Source organism: Nipponia nippon, unplaced genomic scaffold (assembly GCF_047370975.1).
Source record: "Nipponia nippon isolate SJK-2023a ecotype South Korea unplaced genomic scaffold, ASM4737097v1 scaffold_1, whole genome shotgun sequence".
NCBI lineage: Eukaryota > Metazoa > Chordata > Aves > Pelecaniformes > Threskiornithidae > Nipponia > Nipponia nippon.
Genome location: NW_028262290.1, coordinates 79,156,794 through 79,172,087, shown reverse-complemented (window position 1 = coordinate 79,172,087; position 15,294 = coordinate 79,156,794). Strand labels below are relative to the sequence as shown.

Genomic DNA, 15,294 nt, shown 5'->3' with positions numbered 1-15,294 from the left:
ATACTGAAAAATACTTTATAACATAGTTTGATTAATATGAAACTCTGTATTATGTGGCTTTCAGCAACAGGAAATTTTATGAAAGACAAAAGTGAAACAGGAAGTATGTATTTTATCAGGGCTCTATTTTCAAAATGGGCTGTGACTCTGGAAGTCACAATCTGATGTGCTGGATAGCCCCCCCCAAACATGCATCTAAAATAAATGAATAAATAAATAACAGTATTACCACCCTTCTTAATTTAAGCATCCAAAAATTTTCTCAAGCAATAAACAGTTGCCTTTGAAAACATCTGCCATGAGTAAGCAACTTTCAAAACTGAAGGCCTACCTTAAATGGTAGCTTTCCTTTTCATGCAGTCTGAAACAAATTCTCACCTTTTCCAGGAAAAGCTGGATGCATATTACAATTTGGGGGGTTGTTTTGTTTTCTTTTAGGAAGCAAAACAGAGAGATGCCAATCAACTGTTTTACCACGTTTGCACTGCACATTGGTGTGGTCTAAATGTGATGTTAGCTTTGTGTACTCTTGAGCAGAAAACTGCTAACAAATGTTGATTCTTTCAAATTGAAGTTGGTGTAGTCCCTTTAAAAACATGCAGCTAGAATGCAGACTTCTTACTTGGGACCAAATCCTTCTAGCTTTCAGGAATCCACCGTTACTTAATTTTCTCTGTAATAATGAGGGTTAACACCTGAAATAAATCCTTGCTGCAAACTCTCAGTGGTTTAGAGACATAAAAGAGAAACTAAAACAATCCACGCTCTAAAGATGTGGCAGGATGAAAAAGATGTGCATAAAGTTCCCATTGTACTCTACGTATTTTCATAACTTCATTTCTCTTTCTGCTGGAAATACGTAACCCACAGCAATAGCGTAAGGACAGTGAGGAAAAAACAATAGTTCTACACTCATCTTCTCTGACAGACCTTCAAAATTTAGTTGGACGCCTTCAAGCAAGCACAAAAGCCTATGATTTTGCGTTGTTAAATGTGTGCAAGTGTTCTGAAGAATGCAGTCACACTGACAACTTTCAAATGTCCAAGAGAACAGAAGAGACCTTCTAATTTCACCAAAAGAGCAGAGCAAAATGGTAAATTAATTGCATCTGTATCACGACTGTGCCTCCTCAAAATACAGCCAGCAAAGATGATTTACATGTAAAATCCGAACCAGGTAACTACTGACAAAAGGATACATGACAAACAATTAGAGTCACTGCTAGCAGAACATATCCGACTATAGTTGTAATAAGGCCTTCAAAGTGAGATGCTTGAACCTGGAGGGGAGGGAAAAAAAGGGAAAGTCTTATCAGTCTCAAAAGATTACATTTCCTTTTTATGTAATCAAGATAAATTCCAAATCTCAACTCTTCAAGAAGCATGACAAGTTTCTTTAGTTTTTACATATTTTAATAATCGACTACTTTTTTGGTGTCTCCATCAAGAACACAAAATGTTTACATTTACTAGAAAAGCCTAACAACTACTTTCTTCAAACATGAAACCACCTCTATATATGAAACAAAAAGTGTCACCTTACACTACCTCACTACCTCCTAGCTTTCATTACCTATTATCATCAACTATGAAAATTACTCAGTACACAAATTTAAAAAATACATTAGGAAGAAGAGGCTGTTAAAAAAAACGCAAAACGTATGCATTTTTTTGTAAAAGGAGGAAACCTCACTTGAAATGTAAATAATGGAGGAAGTTGGAAAGAGTGAGAACATTTTTAATCACAGATTAAAAAAAGGTTTGAGGAGAAAAAATGAGAGACACTACAAGTTACTTTTGCAATCACAAATAAAAGTGGAAGGACGCTACAAAAATATTGTGATTAAATAAATAGCAGCAGTTTTTTTCATTTTGAAATTAGAAAACAGTACTTACATATTCCTCAAAGCCCAGGCCAACAATGGAGAAGTGACCAATGTGGTATGGACAAAATGCTGCATAACGTAAGCAGAAAGAAGGGGGAAAAAAAAGCCATGAAAACTGCTAACTGGAGCCTTATTTGCAGGATGTGTATTGTAACATAGTAATTATTCTACTTCTCATCAATGGTGTGAAAATGACTAAAAAATAAAATTACTTTTTGTGCAAATATTTGCAAGTGTTATATTTCTATAATTTCACAAACACTGAAAATCGGATCAGAATTCACACTGAAAGACTACAAACAATATAAAACTACACAGAATAAAAGCACAGTCTTTTCCTTCTTAGTTCATCTTGCTGTGTGTTCAATTCAGTTTCTCTGTCTTACATACTAGGGTGGTATCGGTCTCATAGACTGCTGTAGGAACCTGTTCTGTATATTCACTTTCCCATGCACTAGAAGACTTAAGTAGCCATTTTACATTTTGGTCAGATGGGACTTGCTTTAGCAAGGTTTCAGTTTTAGTGCTTTAATTCTTAAGAATACCGTGAAAAATGCAATCCCTGCACAAATTTGGAAAGGGAAGAGAAGATGAGGGGTAGAAAGATGATGCTCCAGTGAAGTGATGAGGAGCAACTGAGAAGTCCTGTACTTTGAATTAATGTACTAACGACTGTCATCAGTCCTGAGCACTCACTCTTGCCAATTCTGAGGTCTCAGCAGGAATGAATTAAAAAACACAGCACTTTCCCCATTTTTGGAGACCTGTGTATTTGCAACAGGATCAAGTAGTTGTTTTAGCTCACTCTGTGGTCTTCTAACCAAGCTACGAAGGACTATAGAATTCAACATCAATTTCCTACAGGAGCAGAGGGAGTCAATAGGAAGTAAAAGGGCTGCAGTAACTGCAAGCTTTTATTTTTACCTATATTGCCTTCAATATATCATGATAATCCACTGTGGGGACTACTGTAGACTAAACATACCCTCAAATGAAAAGCCTGATGATTTTCTCTCTCCTCCTCATTTTCATATGACCAATATGTAAAAAAAACTAGGAAAAGATTCAGCAGGACTTGTATTACCCTAATCAGTGATCAGAAAGTTTTAATTTACGTCCCTTTCAGAGAAACCAGCAGTTACCGGGAATAGCAAAAATGTAAAAGATAAAGGGAGGACTTGAGCACTTCCTGCCCAGTAAGAACAAGAGAAAGGAAAGTGAGACCAAAAAAAAAAAAAAAAAAAAAATCACACTCATGACTCCTACAGGTATCAGACTCATGACTTAAGTCATATCTTTTTGACAGTGTTTTATGAGATTATAGTGCACAGTTTATAATGTTTTTTAAATAACTTTCTTTAAAAGATAATTTCTAATAGACCCCTTTTAATAAAGAGCATGAAAGAGTAAAACTCCTCTGTGAGTACTAAAATGAGCTATAGAAAATATGAATTAGAGTCGAACTTAATTAACTTATCCAAGAGAACATCATAGAATTTCTGGATCAGTAATTAAGGTTCCAAATGCTTTCCTTCTGTTTTAATCTTCTAGAAAGTACCTCCTGTGACATTTGAACTCACCAGGACTGTAATTATGAATAACTAGACATTTGGCAGTTGTAAATTAGGCAGTATTACTTAGTGGGAAAGATATTAAAAATAGGCTTGAGAGGCACAAATTAAATTCCCAGATCTCCTGCTTGCTTGCTTGGGAAAGTCACTCCCCTTCTCTTCTCTACTTGTTAGTTTCCCACTTGTTAAAGCACACTTAGAGCTACCGAAAACACATCTATATGACAACCTTATTAATTATTCTTATTACTCACTTATTACTGAATTTAAATCAAGGATTTAGAAATTTCATAGTTATTATCTACTTATTAAAAAAGCCTAAATTTTATAGCAGCTAAAAAACCTAATTAATTTATGATAACTAGAGACTAAAATAGACTAATTATCAGAAAGAAATAATTCAAGTATTTTCCAACTCTTATTAGAACAATTATAGTTTTTCATAGTTTCTTGTGAATTAAATATACATGATAATTCTTTTTATTTTCTTTTGATCTGCTGATTCGTTTCAGTAACTAGATGCTGAAATCACTGGTTCAGTATTGCGAGCTTTACTTTGCAGCAAAAATTTCTTATCTACCGTATGACATCAGTTTTTAAAGCTCAAACTCTTCTGCCAAGAAAGACCACTCAAAAAACCAAAGCAACATAACCAATCCCTTTCTAAACTTATAACTCAGAGCAAGTGAAATTTTGTGCCTGGTATCTCTTCAAGTGTATAAAATGCTCTATCTTGTCACTGAAATGCTGCTGCTTCTGCACACGGTTGTGTCAAATTAACAACACTAATGAGCTCAAGCACCATAATCCAGAATCTTCTGTTAGCAGCAAAACGGGCAAAATTGAGGCACAGGGAAGAGCTGTTATTTTCCCGTGTCACTCAACAGGTGTAAGGTACAAAACAAAAAAAATCTGAATCACAGCCTAATGCCTCTCAGGAGGGTCTTAAAAAAAAGAAAAAAAAAAATTCTAAATTTGTTACCCTCCTTTCTGCAGTAAAACCAGAGTGGAAATGCAAAGTTACCCTACATATTATAAGCAGTAAATATAAAATAGGAATTCCAGACACTCTCAAAGGGGAGCTTACTGCTATACTGCTACTTACAATAAGGCAGGCATTTTACCCTTTTCTTTTAGGGTTCAAATGATTGAGAAATATAAACCTATGGTTTGGGGAGTTTGGTGGGGTTTTTTTGTTTGTTTGTTTTTGGTTTTTTAAGCTGTGACAAATTTTATGTCCAAGAAATTTTCCTAGCACTAACTATACATGGAACCAGAACATGGAAATATTCCTATCTTATACTAGAAATAGAAACAGTCTTGCAAACATTTAAAGTTGCAATTCAGCTTCAGCATCTACAGGAAGGAGAATAGAAAATAAAGTAAAATACACCACTGATTAGAATTTACTATTTTCTAAAATTTACGTCAGTCTAAGTTGTATGACCTAAGGAAAGTTGTTCCGTAGTAATTTTGGACACAACATGAAAGCACATTTGACAACTCTACACAGTCAGCTATGTTCTTGCACGCCCCCCTCGCTCCCAATTTTGAGCTCCAAAAATGGATTCTTGATGGAAAAAGTGATTTAACTATATCTAGCAAAAACTATAAGGAAAAAAACCCCACCATCCTAGCCATTCCTAAAAGTACTGCATTTGCTCATAAGCTAAATTCCAGGAGGTTCCTGCTTTAATTTAACAGTATTCCAAACAAATATTATTTTCTGTGCTTTGGCTGACATTAAGCTTTTGGTAGATTTCCTGTTTTTAAACCTATTCACTTAAAGGAATTAAAATGACAAAACTAGAAGCAATAAAGATTTATTATTCATATTCCCAGTTAGTTTGTGGTTCCATTTTTAGATGTCACAACTTCATTTATTCTGAGAACAGCCTTAAAATTAACCTGCATTATCACTTCACAAAGAAGGATCTTTTTAAACTTAAGAGCAAATGATACTTACCAAACACAAGTATGAACAATGTATTTAAAGATACCACCCAAAAGACATGTTCCTGCAAGGAGTACAGGGGAAGGAGGGAGGAAGACGACAAGGAAACAGTACATAAATATCAGTCATTTAGATAAGTTACTTTACTTTTATATCTAAACTTCTTATTTCAACTGCCTATTATTACCAGAACTAGCGCATCTCGTGTTAGAGTCAAGAAATTTGCTCTAACACAAAGACCAAAACATGGAGGACAGATTATGAAAGCATCTGTTTACGTTCATGGACATGTACCTAGATAAGAGCACTTATATTGGCTTTAATATCCTTATTTTGTAAAAATAAGCTTTTATTTTAAAATCAATATAAATAGTTTCACCCTTAAAAACAATTCTATGAAATGTATGTGGATATTGGTTTTATAAAAGAGAAAACGTTCATCTGAGCTTTTAACAGTTAGACTTTGTCACAAGAAACCCATTAACAAAACTGACAGCTCTCACTCTAGAAATGACAGCGCGTCTCTGTTTTTTAATATTACTTTTAGCTAAGATGTGAACTCAGCCATAAGTACACTGGAATTGTAATTCTTTTGACATTATTAATTAAGGTCAGTCACTAATGACATAATAAACTACATTACTTTAAACATGAGACGCTACATTAAAATATGAGACATTTTATTTCAGACATGAGACATTTATCCACTACAGTATCCAAGAAACACATTCATATTTAGGAATTATATTTCTTTCACACATTAAATAAAGTAAAATTTATACTGCTGGAAGAGAGCACAGATAATTTTTTCCTCTTTAAAATATAAATGACTTCTCTTTTTAAAAATAAGTGATCTGGCAGATGATACCCAATGAATGTAGCTGTGATGGGTTAAAGTTTTGTTGCCATCGACTCTTTGCATTCTCTATCCCCTGATCCTGAAGTCAGAGCTAGGCATCTCCAACAGTCAGGTAGGACGGGCAGCAGAGCGAGCCCTTCAAATAAGCTATGACAAAACCCACTGGAAGATATGCATTATATATGTAAGAGTTTGTCAGGGAGATAATCAACATGGGTTCACCCACAGACAAGTGTTAAAAAGCCAACAGCTTTTTTAGGAGTGCTTTGCTAAATTATCATAAAGATTTTTGGAACCAATTTAAAAGATATGTGCTCCACAAGATAGACTGACTATTGTGAAGATTTAAAAAAAAGATTTGATACAGATATTAATTAAAATAATATTCAAGAAGGGAAAAATTCTAGGGAGGAACAGGAAAAAGAAAACCTCAACCCTAAATAAAATCAAGAAACATAAGTGAAGATCTTAAATTTTAAAATCTAGTTTACACTAAGAATTCACTAGTGCATTCTGGTGGTATTAGGGCAAATCAGAGAAATCTGAATGAGGACACTATTTCAATCACAACATAAAGAGCAAAACTTAAGGCTAGAACAGATATGTATTTTCAGTGTATGCTTTTTTTAAAGGCTCTACTTTTTATTTACAGTAGAGTACGTGATCCAAAGTTACCTATGTCTTTTAAGAAATTCCACTTTTATGCCACACACAACTCTACTCTGCGAAACTCCTAAAAAGACAGTCTGCTTGAACACGACATCATATGAAAGTCTCTCTTTAAAGAACATACATCATACGAAAATAGGGACTTCAAATAGAATGATGTAATTTTAAAAAATACATTTACTTTAAAAAAAAAAACTTCTATAGAAATTTTTGAAATGCAGGATTTCACTTACTAAAAAAACCAGAGATCCATCAAGTCCAAGCATCTGTGAAGATAAGAAAGTTAATTTTATTTACTCATCAGAAAAATGACACGCATCTAAAATCAGCCTCATAGAAGCCTCTTCCACACCAACTTTTGATGTCCAATACAGTCAAAAGCTTTTTTTATTGCTCAACCAACAAAACCTGGACATAAATTCTTGAAGATAAAGACAGAAACTAAGTTCTTGTTCAACATAGTAAACTCAGTTGATCAAAGGCAGTGATATACATGTGGAATATCTTAATACACATGTATTTATATATGGCAAACCAAGCATATAATCAATTAATTTATAGGGTATGTGTCTCCAAGATTTTGAAGACTAACAAAGATTTTGTATTTACAAAACATTTTAGTGATTGAACTGTTATTTAAAAACATGTTTAAACAACTCTATTAAAATACAAGAGTGATTTTTTTTTTTTTGCTTCCTGACTGCAAAGTATCAGTTTACATTGCACTGAGAAAAGTCAAAGCTTAATATTTTACTTTCAATGTATAAAAGCAACTAGTAACAGGATAATGTTGCTACACTGTATGTTATTAACTTCAGGACATAATTGGTTACAGCTAGGGAAGACAGGAAACAAATCCTCCATCACTCTGCACAGCTGTTATGGGAAACATCCACAGAACAGCCAAAAATAGAGCATCTATTAAAACAAAAACCAAAAAACCAAACCCCAATAACGCTCCTTTCCCCCCCCAAATCGAGGATTTCTTACTATTTCAATCCAGACACTCCTACTCCACAACTACTGCTGTAAATTACGAGGTTCAAGGCTATTTTGTACCAGGATTTTGCACTAAGTTTCAAGATATTAAAGTTGCACATATTTTACAAAGTAAACCTAGATGCAAATACTTCTGAAAATTGAGAAAGCTTGCATGCTATTTTCACAAGATAAAATAGCAGAAAAACCCACCCCACCCCACCTTTGATACTGATTGCCAACTAGATGTCTATTGCCTACGCCAGCACATAGGGTTGGAAATGGTTGTAAGGGTTTGCTGAAACCGGTTTCTATATTCATAGAGAGGCAGCACAATATTTTCAATTAGGAGTACATCAGCATTTCCCAGCACATAAATTGGGTTCAGAAATATAACACCTTCATCTTGAGATACATAGTAGAATGGTTCAGAAACCTGAATCTACATATGCCCTTTTCCACTAAACATCTTTATCTTTCAAAACAAATGAAGAAGCTTTCACTAGACACAAAACAAAGATCAAGACCTGTCCCTTGTGATGAAAACTGTATTTCTACTACACTGCAATCAAGGCAACAACTATATCACAGCCTAGGAATACAGTGACTAGCTTTACAACTGTCTGCCGTAGGCACTAGAGACGCTGGTAAATCACATGAAGCTGCTGCACCTACCGTCAGGTAGATTTTGCTGCATATGGTGAGCTTTGAACTCAGACACTGGCTTCTTCTAAACCAGCTACAAAAAAACTACTTCTTGAGTCTGTACACTACTCTATGATTACTGTGTACATGCATCTCATGCTCTAATTATGGAATTTGTGATCCATAAACAAAACAGAAGCAATGTTACATTAAAATGCTCCGTCATTTTTTAAGAAATACACTTGTCTTTTGCAAACATGTAAATAAAGTAAATTAACCAAAATTTCTGGTTCTCTATTTTCTTTAGTTTAACGCTTTCATGAATACAAAAATTAACCATTAAACTATACATAACGCCAACACCTATGTGCTCCTAATCTGACCTAGCATCCTCAATACAAGCTGCAATTCATCTCTAAACCTGCCCAAGTTGAAGACTTCAGAAAAGTCTGTGCTAAAACATGTTTTAAGCTGCTACTACGTTTCAAATCAAAGAAATGCCTTTTTGATAGTTAACAAGTAGCATAATAACATTTTGTTTTTAATATAATGTCTTTTTTAGGTCACTAAAGCCTCTTACTGATAGTTTTCATACTAGACAACAGTATCCAAACCTATCCCAAATGGTTACAATACTACAAGTCATTTCGAGTATGTGTCTGATTTATTCAATTCAAGAACATGATTCTTACTCACTCGCTCCCAAGTAAGCTCTTCTGCTGCTCGATCCCACTCCAAAGCATTCCAGTTCATGTCATCTGAGGAGACAATGGCCATTTTTACAGCTGTTAGACTCAGCCAAAACAAGATGTAACCACTCCGTGCTATGTTTTAAATGAACAAAAAGACTTAAGTGCATAACATTCCACTCATAACTGCTGATAGCTTTTCAGCAAGCAAATGCTTCAGCACTCAAAAGAAATATACGAAATTTGCAAAAACAAGATAAATAAGCTGAACTGGGAATTTGCACAGCTTCCTTGAATTATGACAGTTCTATTTTCAATGGTTTCATTTGTATTTAAAAAGAACTAGAACATTACTGTTTTGAGTCACCTGTTACCTTGTGCTCCATTGTTTGCATCTGCTGCATCTTCTACTACAGCATCTTCTTCATCTTCATTATCCTCCTCCTCTTCATCTACTTGTTCTTCTTGAATTTCAGGGTTCTCACCTACAACTACATTCTCAGGAGCCGGGTTAGCAGGTTGATCAAGCACAGCGTTTTCAACACCTCCATTTACAACAGCCTGAGCCTGCAGAAACAGGATTTAGCATTCAGTTAACTTGATCAACTTCTCTCTGTACTTTTATCCTGTATATAGAAAAAATGAATAGTATTGAAAAAATGTTAATAATGTATTTTTTTTACATAAGCATTAAATTTGGAACCACTAAACCTTTTAAAAGAGGAAGAGAAACATTCAGACTTCTTCACAGAGTAGCTGAGGTTGGAAAGGGCCTCTAGAGATTGTCAAGTCAAGCCACCTACTAAAAGCCGGGTCAGCTAGAGCAGGTTGCTCAGTGCTGTTTCCAGTTGGCTTCTGAGTAACTCCAGAGATGGAGTTACTTCACCACCTCTCTGAGCAACCTGTTCCAGTAGTTGATCACACGTACAGCAAAAAAAAAACCCAACCAAACAAAAAAAACCACGTTTTTTTTGTGCTGGATGGGTTTTGGTTGCATTTGTGGGGGTTGGTTTTTTTTTGGGGGGGAGGGGCGGGGGTTGGTGTTGGTTTTGTTTTTTTTTTTGTGTCAAAATGGAATTTCCTGTATTTTAATTTGAGCCTATTGCCTGTTGTCCTGTCACTCAACAGTACCAAGATGACTCTGGCCCCGTCTTCTTTACAGCCTCCCATCAGGCATTTATACACACTGATAAGGTCACCCTGAGTCTTCTCATCCCCAGGCTGAACAGTTCCAGCTCTCTCAGCCTCTCATTGTATGTCAAATGCTCCGGTCCTTTAATCATTTTTGTTGGCTCTTCACTGCACTCACTCCAGTAAGTCCATGTCTCTTTTGTTCTGAGGGAGCCTAGAACTGGATACAGCACTCCAGATGTGGTCTCACCAGTGCTCAAAAGAGGGGAACTCTCTTGATCTTATGAAAACTATCATTATATTAGAAAGATGGTCATTCAAGGACAAACCAAGTCAGTCATCAAGCTGAAGATCTCTATCTCTGTCTTTAAAAAATTGACATTTATTACAAGGGAAAACAAAATTTTAATTATTTCCCCCTATGCATGTATTGCTTATATCACCTCTTCTCCTGCCCAAGAGGCTCCTGTAAGCACTAAAGGGGTGCATGTGTGTGTGTTGAGAGGGCAGAGAAGCTCCAGCTTCAGAGGTTTCAACAAAACCTCCAGCTGTTTTGAGAACAGTGAATTGTTACCTCATGAACTACTGAAATACTTATGAGAAAGACAAGATAAAAGCAAGCTGCATCTTCATTGACTATGGCTGACAATTCAGTTTTATACGCACAAAATTATCTTTAAAAAGCGTAAAGATACAGACATAAGAATCTAAACAATGTTAAAGTTACTTTACAAAAAATATACTATTATTTTATACTATATAGTATTATTATATAGTATATAGTACTATATATAATATATACTATATACTATAGTATTATATACTATATATTACTATGTATAGTTATATATAGTATATAATAATATATTATATTATTAGTGTACATATATTCTATATATTACTATATATACTATTATATTATTTTATACTATATACTATTATTATATACTATATACTATTATATACAAAAAATATACTACTAAAATATACTAAACAAATCCATTAACGTTCCATTTTATAGAACTTCAAAAATGTAACAGTGGTGTCACTGAGTTTATACAGGAGCACATGTTCAACTTCTGCTAATGTACAAATAAAGATACCCTGCAGTAAAATAACATTACTGTTTGGTTCTGATAATGTATTTATTCACAAAAACACATTTTCTAAGGTTATCATGAACTACTGAGCAGTTAAGTTTTACCTCATTTTGTTGACCAACACCATTGAGTGGCTGTTGCTGATTTTGTTCCAACCACTGTGGTGCTCCTCCATGGACGATCTGTTCACGTAACCAAACAAGGCTGATAAATGCACACAGAGTGCATGTTACCACAAAACAGCCCTGCAAACAGTCAGCCAGTAAGTTCTCCCTGTTAAAGAAAGAAAAAAAAAATAATGACAAATATATTTTGCTAATAAGACTAAACTTAGTCACTGTTAACTACCACAACCAGATGCTCCTCGTCCAAACCAACAAATAAACTGGTATTTGGGCAAAAAGCTGAATTTATTTATGTCTCTAGGTGAAGAAAGTATCTAGACATAATTTTTTTTTTAATATAAAAAAAATCCATTCAAAGAAGGTTTCTTTTAGGAAGGCTGTATGTACCTGTGTACAAATGGTTTTAAGTGCCAAGATAAACACTGATTTGGAAAGGTTTTATTTCCCTCTGGTTTGGTTTGTGAAATTACTACTGTTTAAACATAAATATTCCTGCAAAACAAGATCTGACTCAATATGAAGAAAAGCTTCAAGAGTAGTTCAGGAAAAACAATCTGCAAGAATAGCAAAGGAAACATAGTATTCACTAAATAAATGATCTACTACAGTAAAAGATCTGTTTAAATGGCTAGATGCATAATACCCAGTCCACTGAAGCATTTTGTCTGCTGAGCTACCCTAACCAAAAGAACGGAACTGCAGGGTTTGCCTTCGACTGCTCTACATTTCGGGTAGTCTTTTACCCCAGATATTATCCCTATACTTTATAAATCCTAATCTATCAAGTCATCTATAACAGTAAAACAGCAGCAAAATGAAGTTCAGTTAGCCAACTGAAACTAGGGTTTCATGCAATGCAAGAAGTACTTAAATTGGCTTAAGCAACCCTCATCCCTAATTCCAGATACCTCCTCCCACTTGTTTCCACCCTTGCACTACTCCTTGACCACAGTGAGTTTGCTCAGGAAACTAACCAACTGCAATGCGTTCTTTAAAATAAGTAAGAAATACACCACCACAGCACTCTGCCATCCCCAAAGAAGTATCTGTCTGGCTCTCCATGCAGCTGCACAAACACTTGTGCCTGCACAGCACAGTGAATACCATGGGGACAAGAAGTCCAAAATGAAAAGATGACACAAGATGCTATTGAAATTGTCTCTGCCAAAGAAATACATGTCAAAGCACAGCTTCACATGCCATTAAAATCTGACACATACTTGAGTCCCTTATTTTCTCGCCTAGACTGTAAAAGACAGGAGAAGAGGTGCTCTAGGTTCAGTTGTTTCAGATTCTTCTCAGAAAAATAAAAATAAAATCTACACTTACTGGGAGATAGCAGGAAAAATACTGTTATTAATCTCAAGCAAGCATCTCCCTCCATTAATAAAAATTAATTAAACATAACATGACCTGATGTCTCTAATCAAATAGCCCAGCTGAGATGACTTAGCTGAACCGCACAGGACATTCATTCAAAATTTGCTTGACTTGCAACTGATTCTACTCAAACCGAGTTTCAGTTCCTCAGGTTCAAGACAATGAAAAAAGTAAGAACCAGCCTGAAACTCTGTTGTGTTGGTATTTACCAATTCTTTAAGTAATATTGATTTTAAAAAGACAAAGATAGGCAATATTCAATAGCATATGGTGATCGAAGCACTAAAATCTAAATGTCAGCTAGAAGGCAATCCAATAAAAAAAAAAAATCCTTATCACATAAGAGGCTCAGGATGGATAAAATTAAATTCAAAATATGAAAATGTAACAAAGCAGAATGTGACATTAATATTATTAGCAATATATATTAATATTCTGCTATGTGGCATCTGATTTAAACTGTAGGAAATTAATTTTTTAAATTATTAAGTGTAATTTTGCAGCCTAAGTTTTTTTGACATCAAATACAAATCTACAAAATGGGCCCTGGTAAATGAAAAGTCAGTTTTCCATCTCCAAAGATCCTGAATAACAGAACTTCAAAGTGAAATAATTTCTACTGGAATACTGTTGGCCATACATCTTGTTATGCAAAGGGTAATGGGCAGCTGCTCTCATAAGATGATGGAAGAATAACAAGCATAACTGGAAGAAAGGGACACTAAGTTCCAAAGCAACCATTTTCACAGTGAAACCTGACTAGAAAAGTTATTTGTATTGAGCTGTTTAAGTACTTACGTTGACAGAATATCTAATGGCAGTGTCAGTAGTGAGCTCACAGAGCCAGTAAACAAGCACTTGTAGATACGACCTGCATGAAGAAACAGAATTATGGTATAAATTCGATTTTGGTGATAGCTTCACTTGGAAAGGACCATAGGTACCCTCTTTTCACCTGGTGTCCTAAGTAAATTTATGACAAGGAAAAAAATCTCAACTTTTAGTGAACTAACAGAACTCAAGACCACATACAACCACATGGAACAAAGCTGTATTTATTGTTTAACTGAACACTCTTGATAAAGTATACATTCAAAGTGTAAGAATTGCCATACTAAGTTAGACCCAGCCTCCAGCACTGGTCACACCAACAGATGCCTAAGGAAGAACATGGAAGCAAGTTAAAGATGCTTGCAGCAATACTTCCTCAGTACACTCTCATATGCTTCACGATAAGCAGCTCAGTTCCTGTGCCATAATATCTCAGTGCTAATTAATCCTTGATGGATTGCCCCCCCCCATTAATTTGTTCAATCATATTTTGAACCTGTATGAACTTTCAGTATTATGATATCTTGTAGCAAGGAGTCTCACCATTTCATTATCTGTTTTAAATAATTGTTTTATGGATTAATACTCGATGCTAGTTAATGTTAGCTTTTTACCACGATTCTTCAGTCACATAATCTTAAAAGTAGGTTATCGGTGTATATAGTCTACTTCAGAAAATTAGGTTCAGATCCACAGGAGGCTGACACAGATGCTCAGAACAGCATGAGGGAAGAATTAAGGCACCCATACCCAGAAATGTAATTCTTAAGATTCTCATTTCACCCTTTAGGCAGGCATAGGTACGCAAGTATATACTAGCACACTATGGTTTCTGCGACCTAGAATAAATAGCTCAGTAATTACCTCTTGGTTAAACCTGTTTGGAACTTACAGAAAGTTTATGTTTCTGCATCTCTCACGAGTCAATCCACCAGAAATGCCCCAAAGGGCTACAGTTTATGCTCATCTTTTATATAAGACATAATACAGCACTTGGAGGAAGTTAACACTTACATCCCTAGTGCAATCCATCCCTCCCACTGAAGTTCTGATATTGGACAGAAAATAATACAAAATAATACTACAAAATTCAAAGGTCTAGAGTTAGTTAGAACACAAAAGAGAAAATGGCTGTAGCTGATCTAATGAAAATGTTCAGTCTCATTGTAGTCAGTACTACTTACACATTTTATATTGAACAGTCACTGAATCAAATTTAGCAAGATGATACTGATCCTCTGCTGCCAGTGAGTTTTAATAGTTTGCCTCTGCCTACTATCTAGCTACATGGTGGGGGAGCTTCAAAGGGGCAAGATACCGCTGAGAACTCTGCCAGGCTGAAAAGGTCAAAGAACACAAGCCTTGTAACTCTCAATTACACTGCACTGGTAGGAAACCAGTGTAACAAAACTCACTGTGAGATTTTATGGAATAGGAAGGGGATTTTATTACACAAGATCTCTAAGCAAATTGATC

General features: G+C 35.1%; 1 protein-coding gene across 6 annotated transcripts in view; it reads right to left on the bottom strand.

Annotated features, from left to right (window-relative positions):
* The window catches only part of MARCHF6 (membrane associated ring-CH-type finger 6), a 55,202-nt gene that overhangs the window by 21,575 nt on the left and 18,333 nt on the right, over positions 1-15,294 (bottom strand). For all 6 annotated transcript variants that reach the window (XM_087760696.1, XM_087760730.1, XM_087760686.1 and 3 more), the window contains exons 5-12: positions 13,786-13,858; positions 11,587-11,755; positions 9,626-9,818; positions 9,259-9,320; positions 7,173-7,205; positions 5,424-5,475; positions 1,897-1,955; positions 1,200-1,280 (exon numbers count right to left, since the gene is read on the bottom strand). In XM_087760696.1, the coding sequence (XP_087616822.1) occupies positions 1,200-1,280; positions 1,897-1,955; positions 5,424-5,475; positions 7,173-7,205; positions 9,259-9,320; positions 9,626-9,818; positions 11,587-11,755; positions 13,786-13,858 (722 nt within the window). The remainder of the gene's footprint in view (positions 1-1,199; positions 1,281-1,896; positions 1,956-5,423; positions 5,476-7,172; positions 7,206-9,258; positions 9,321-9,625; positions 9,819-11,586; positions 11,756-13,785; positions 13,859-15,294) is intronic.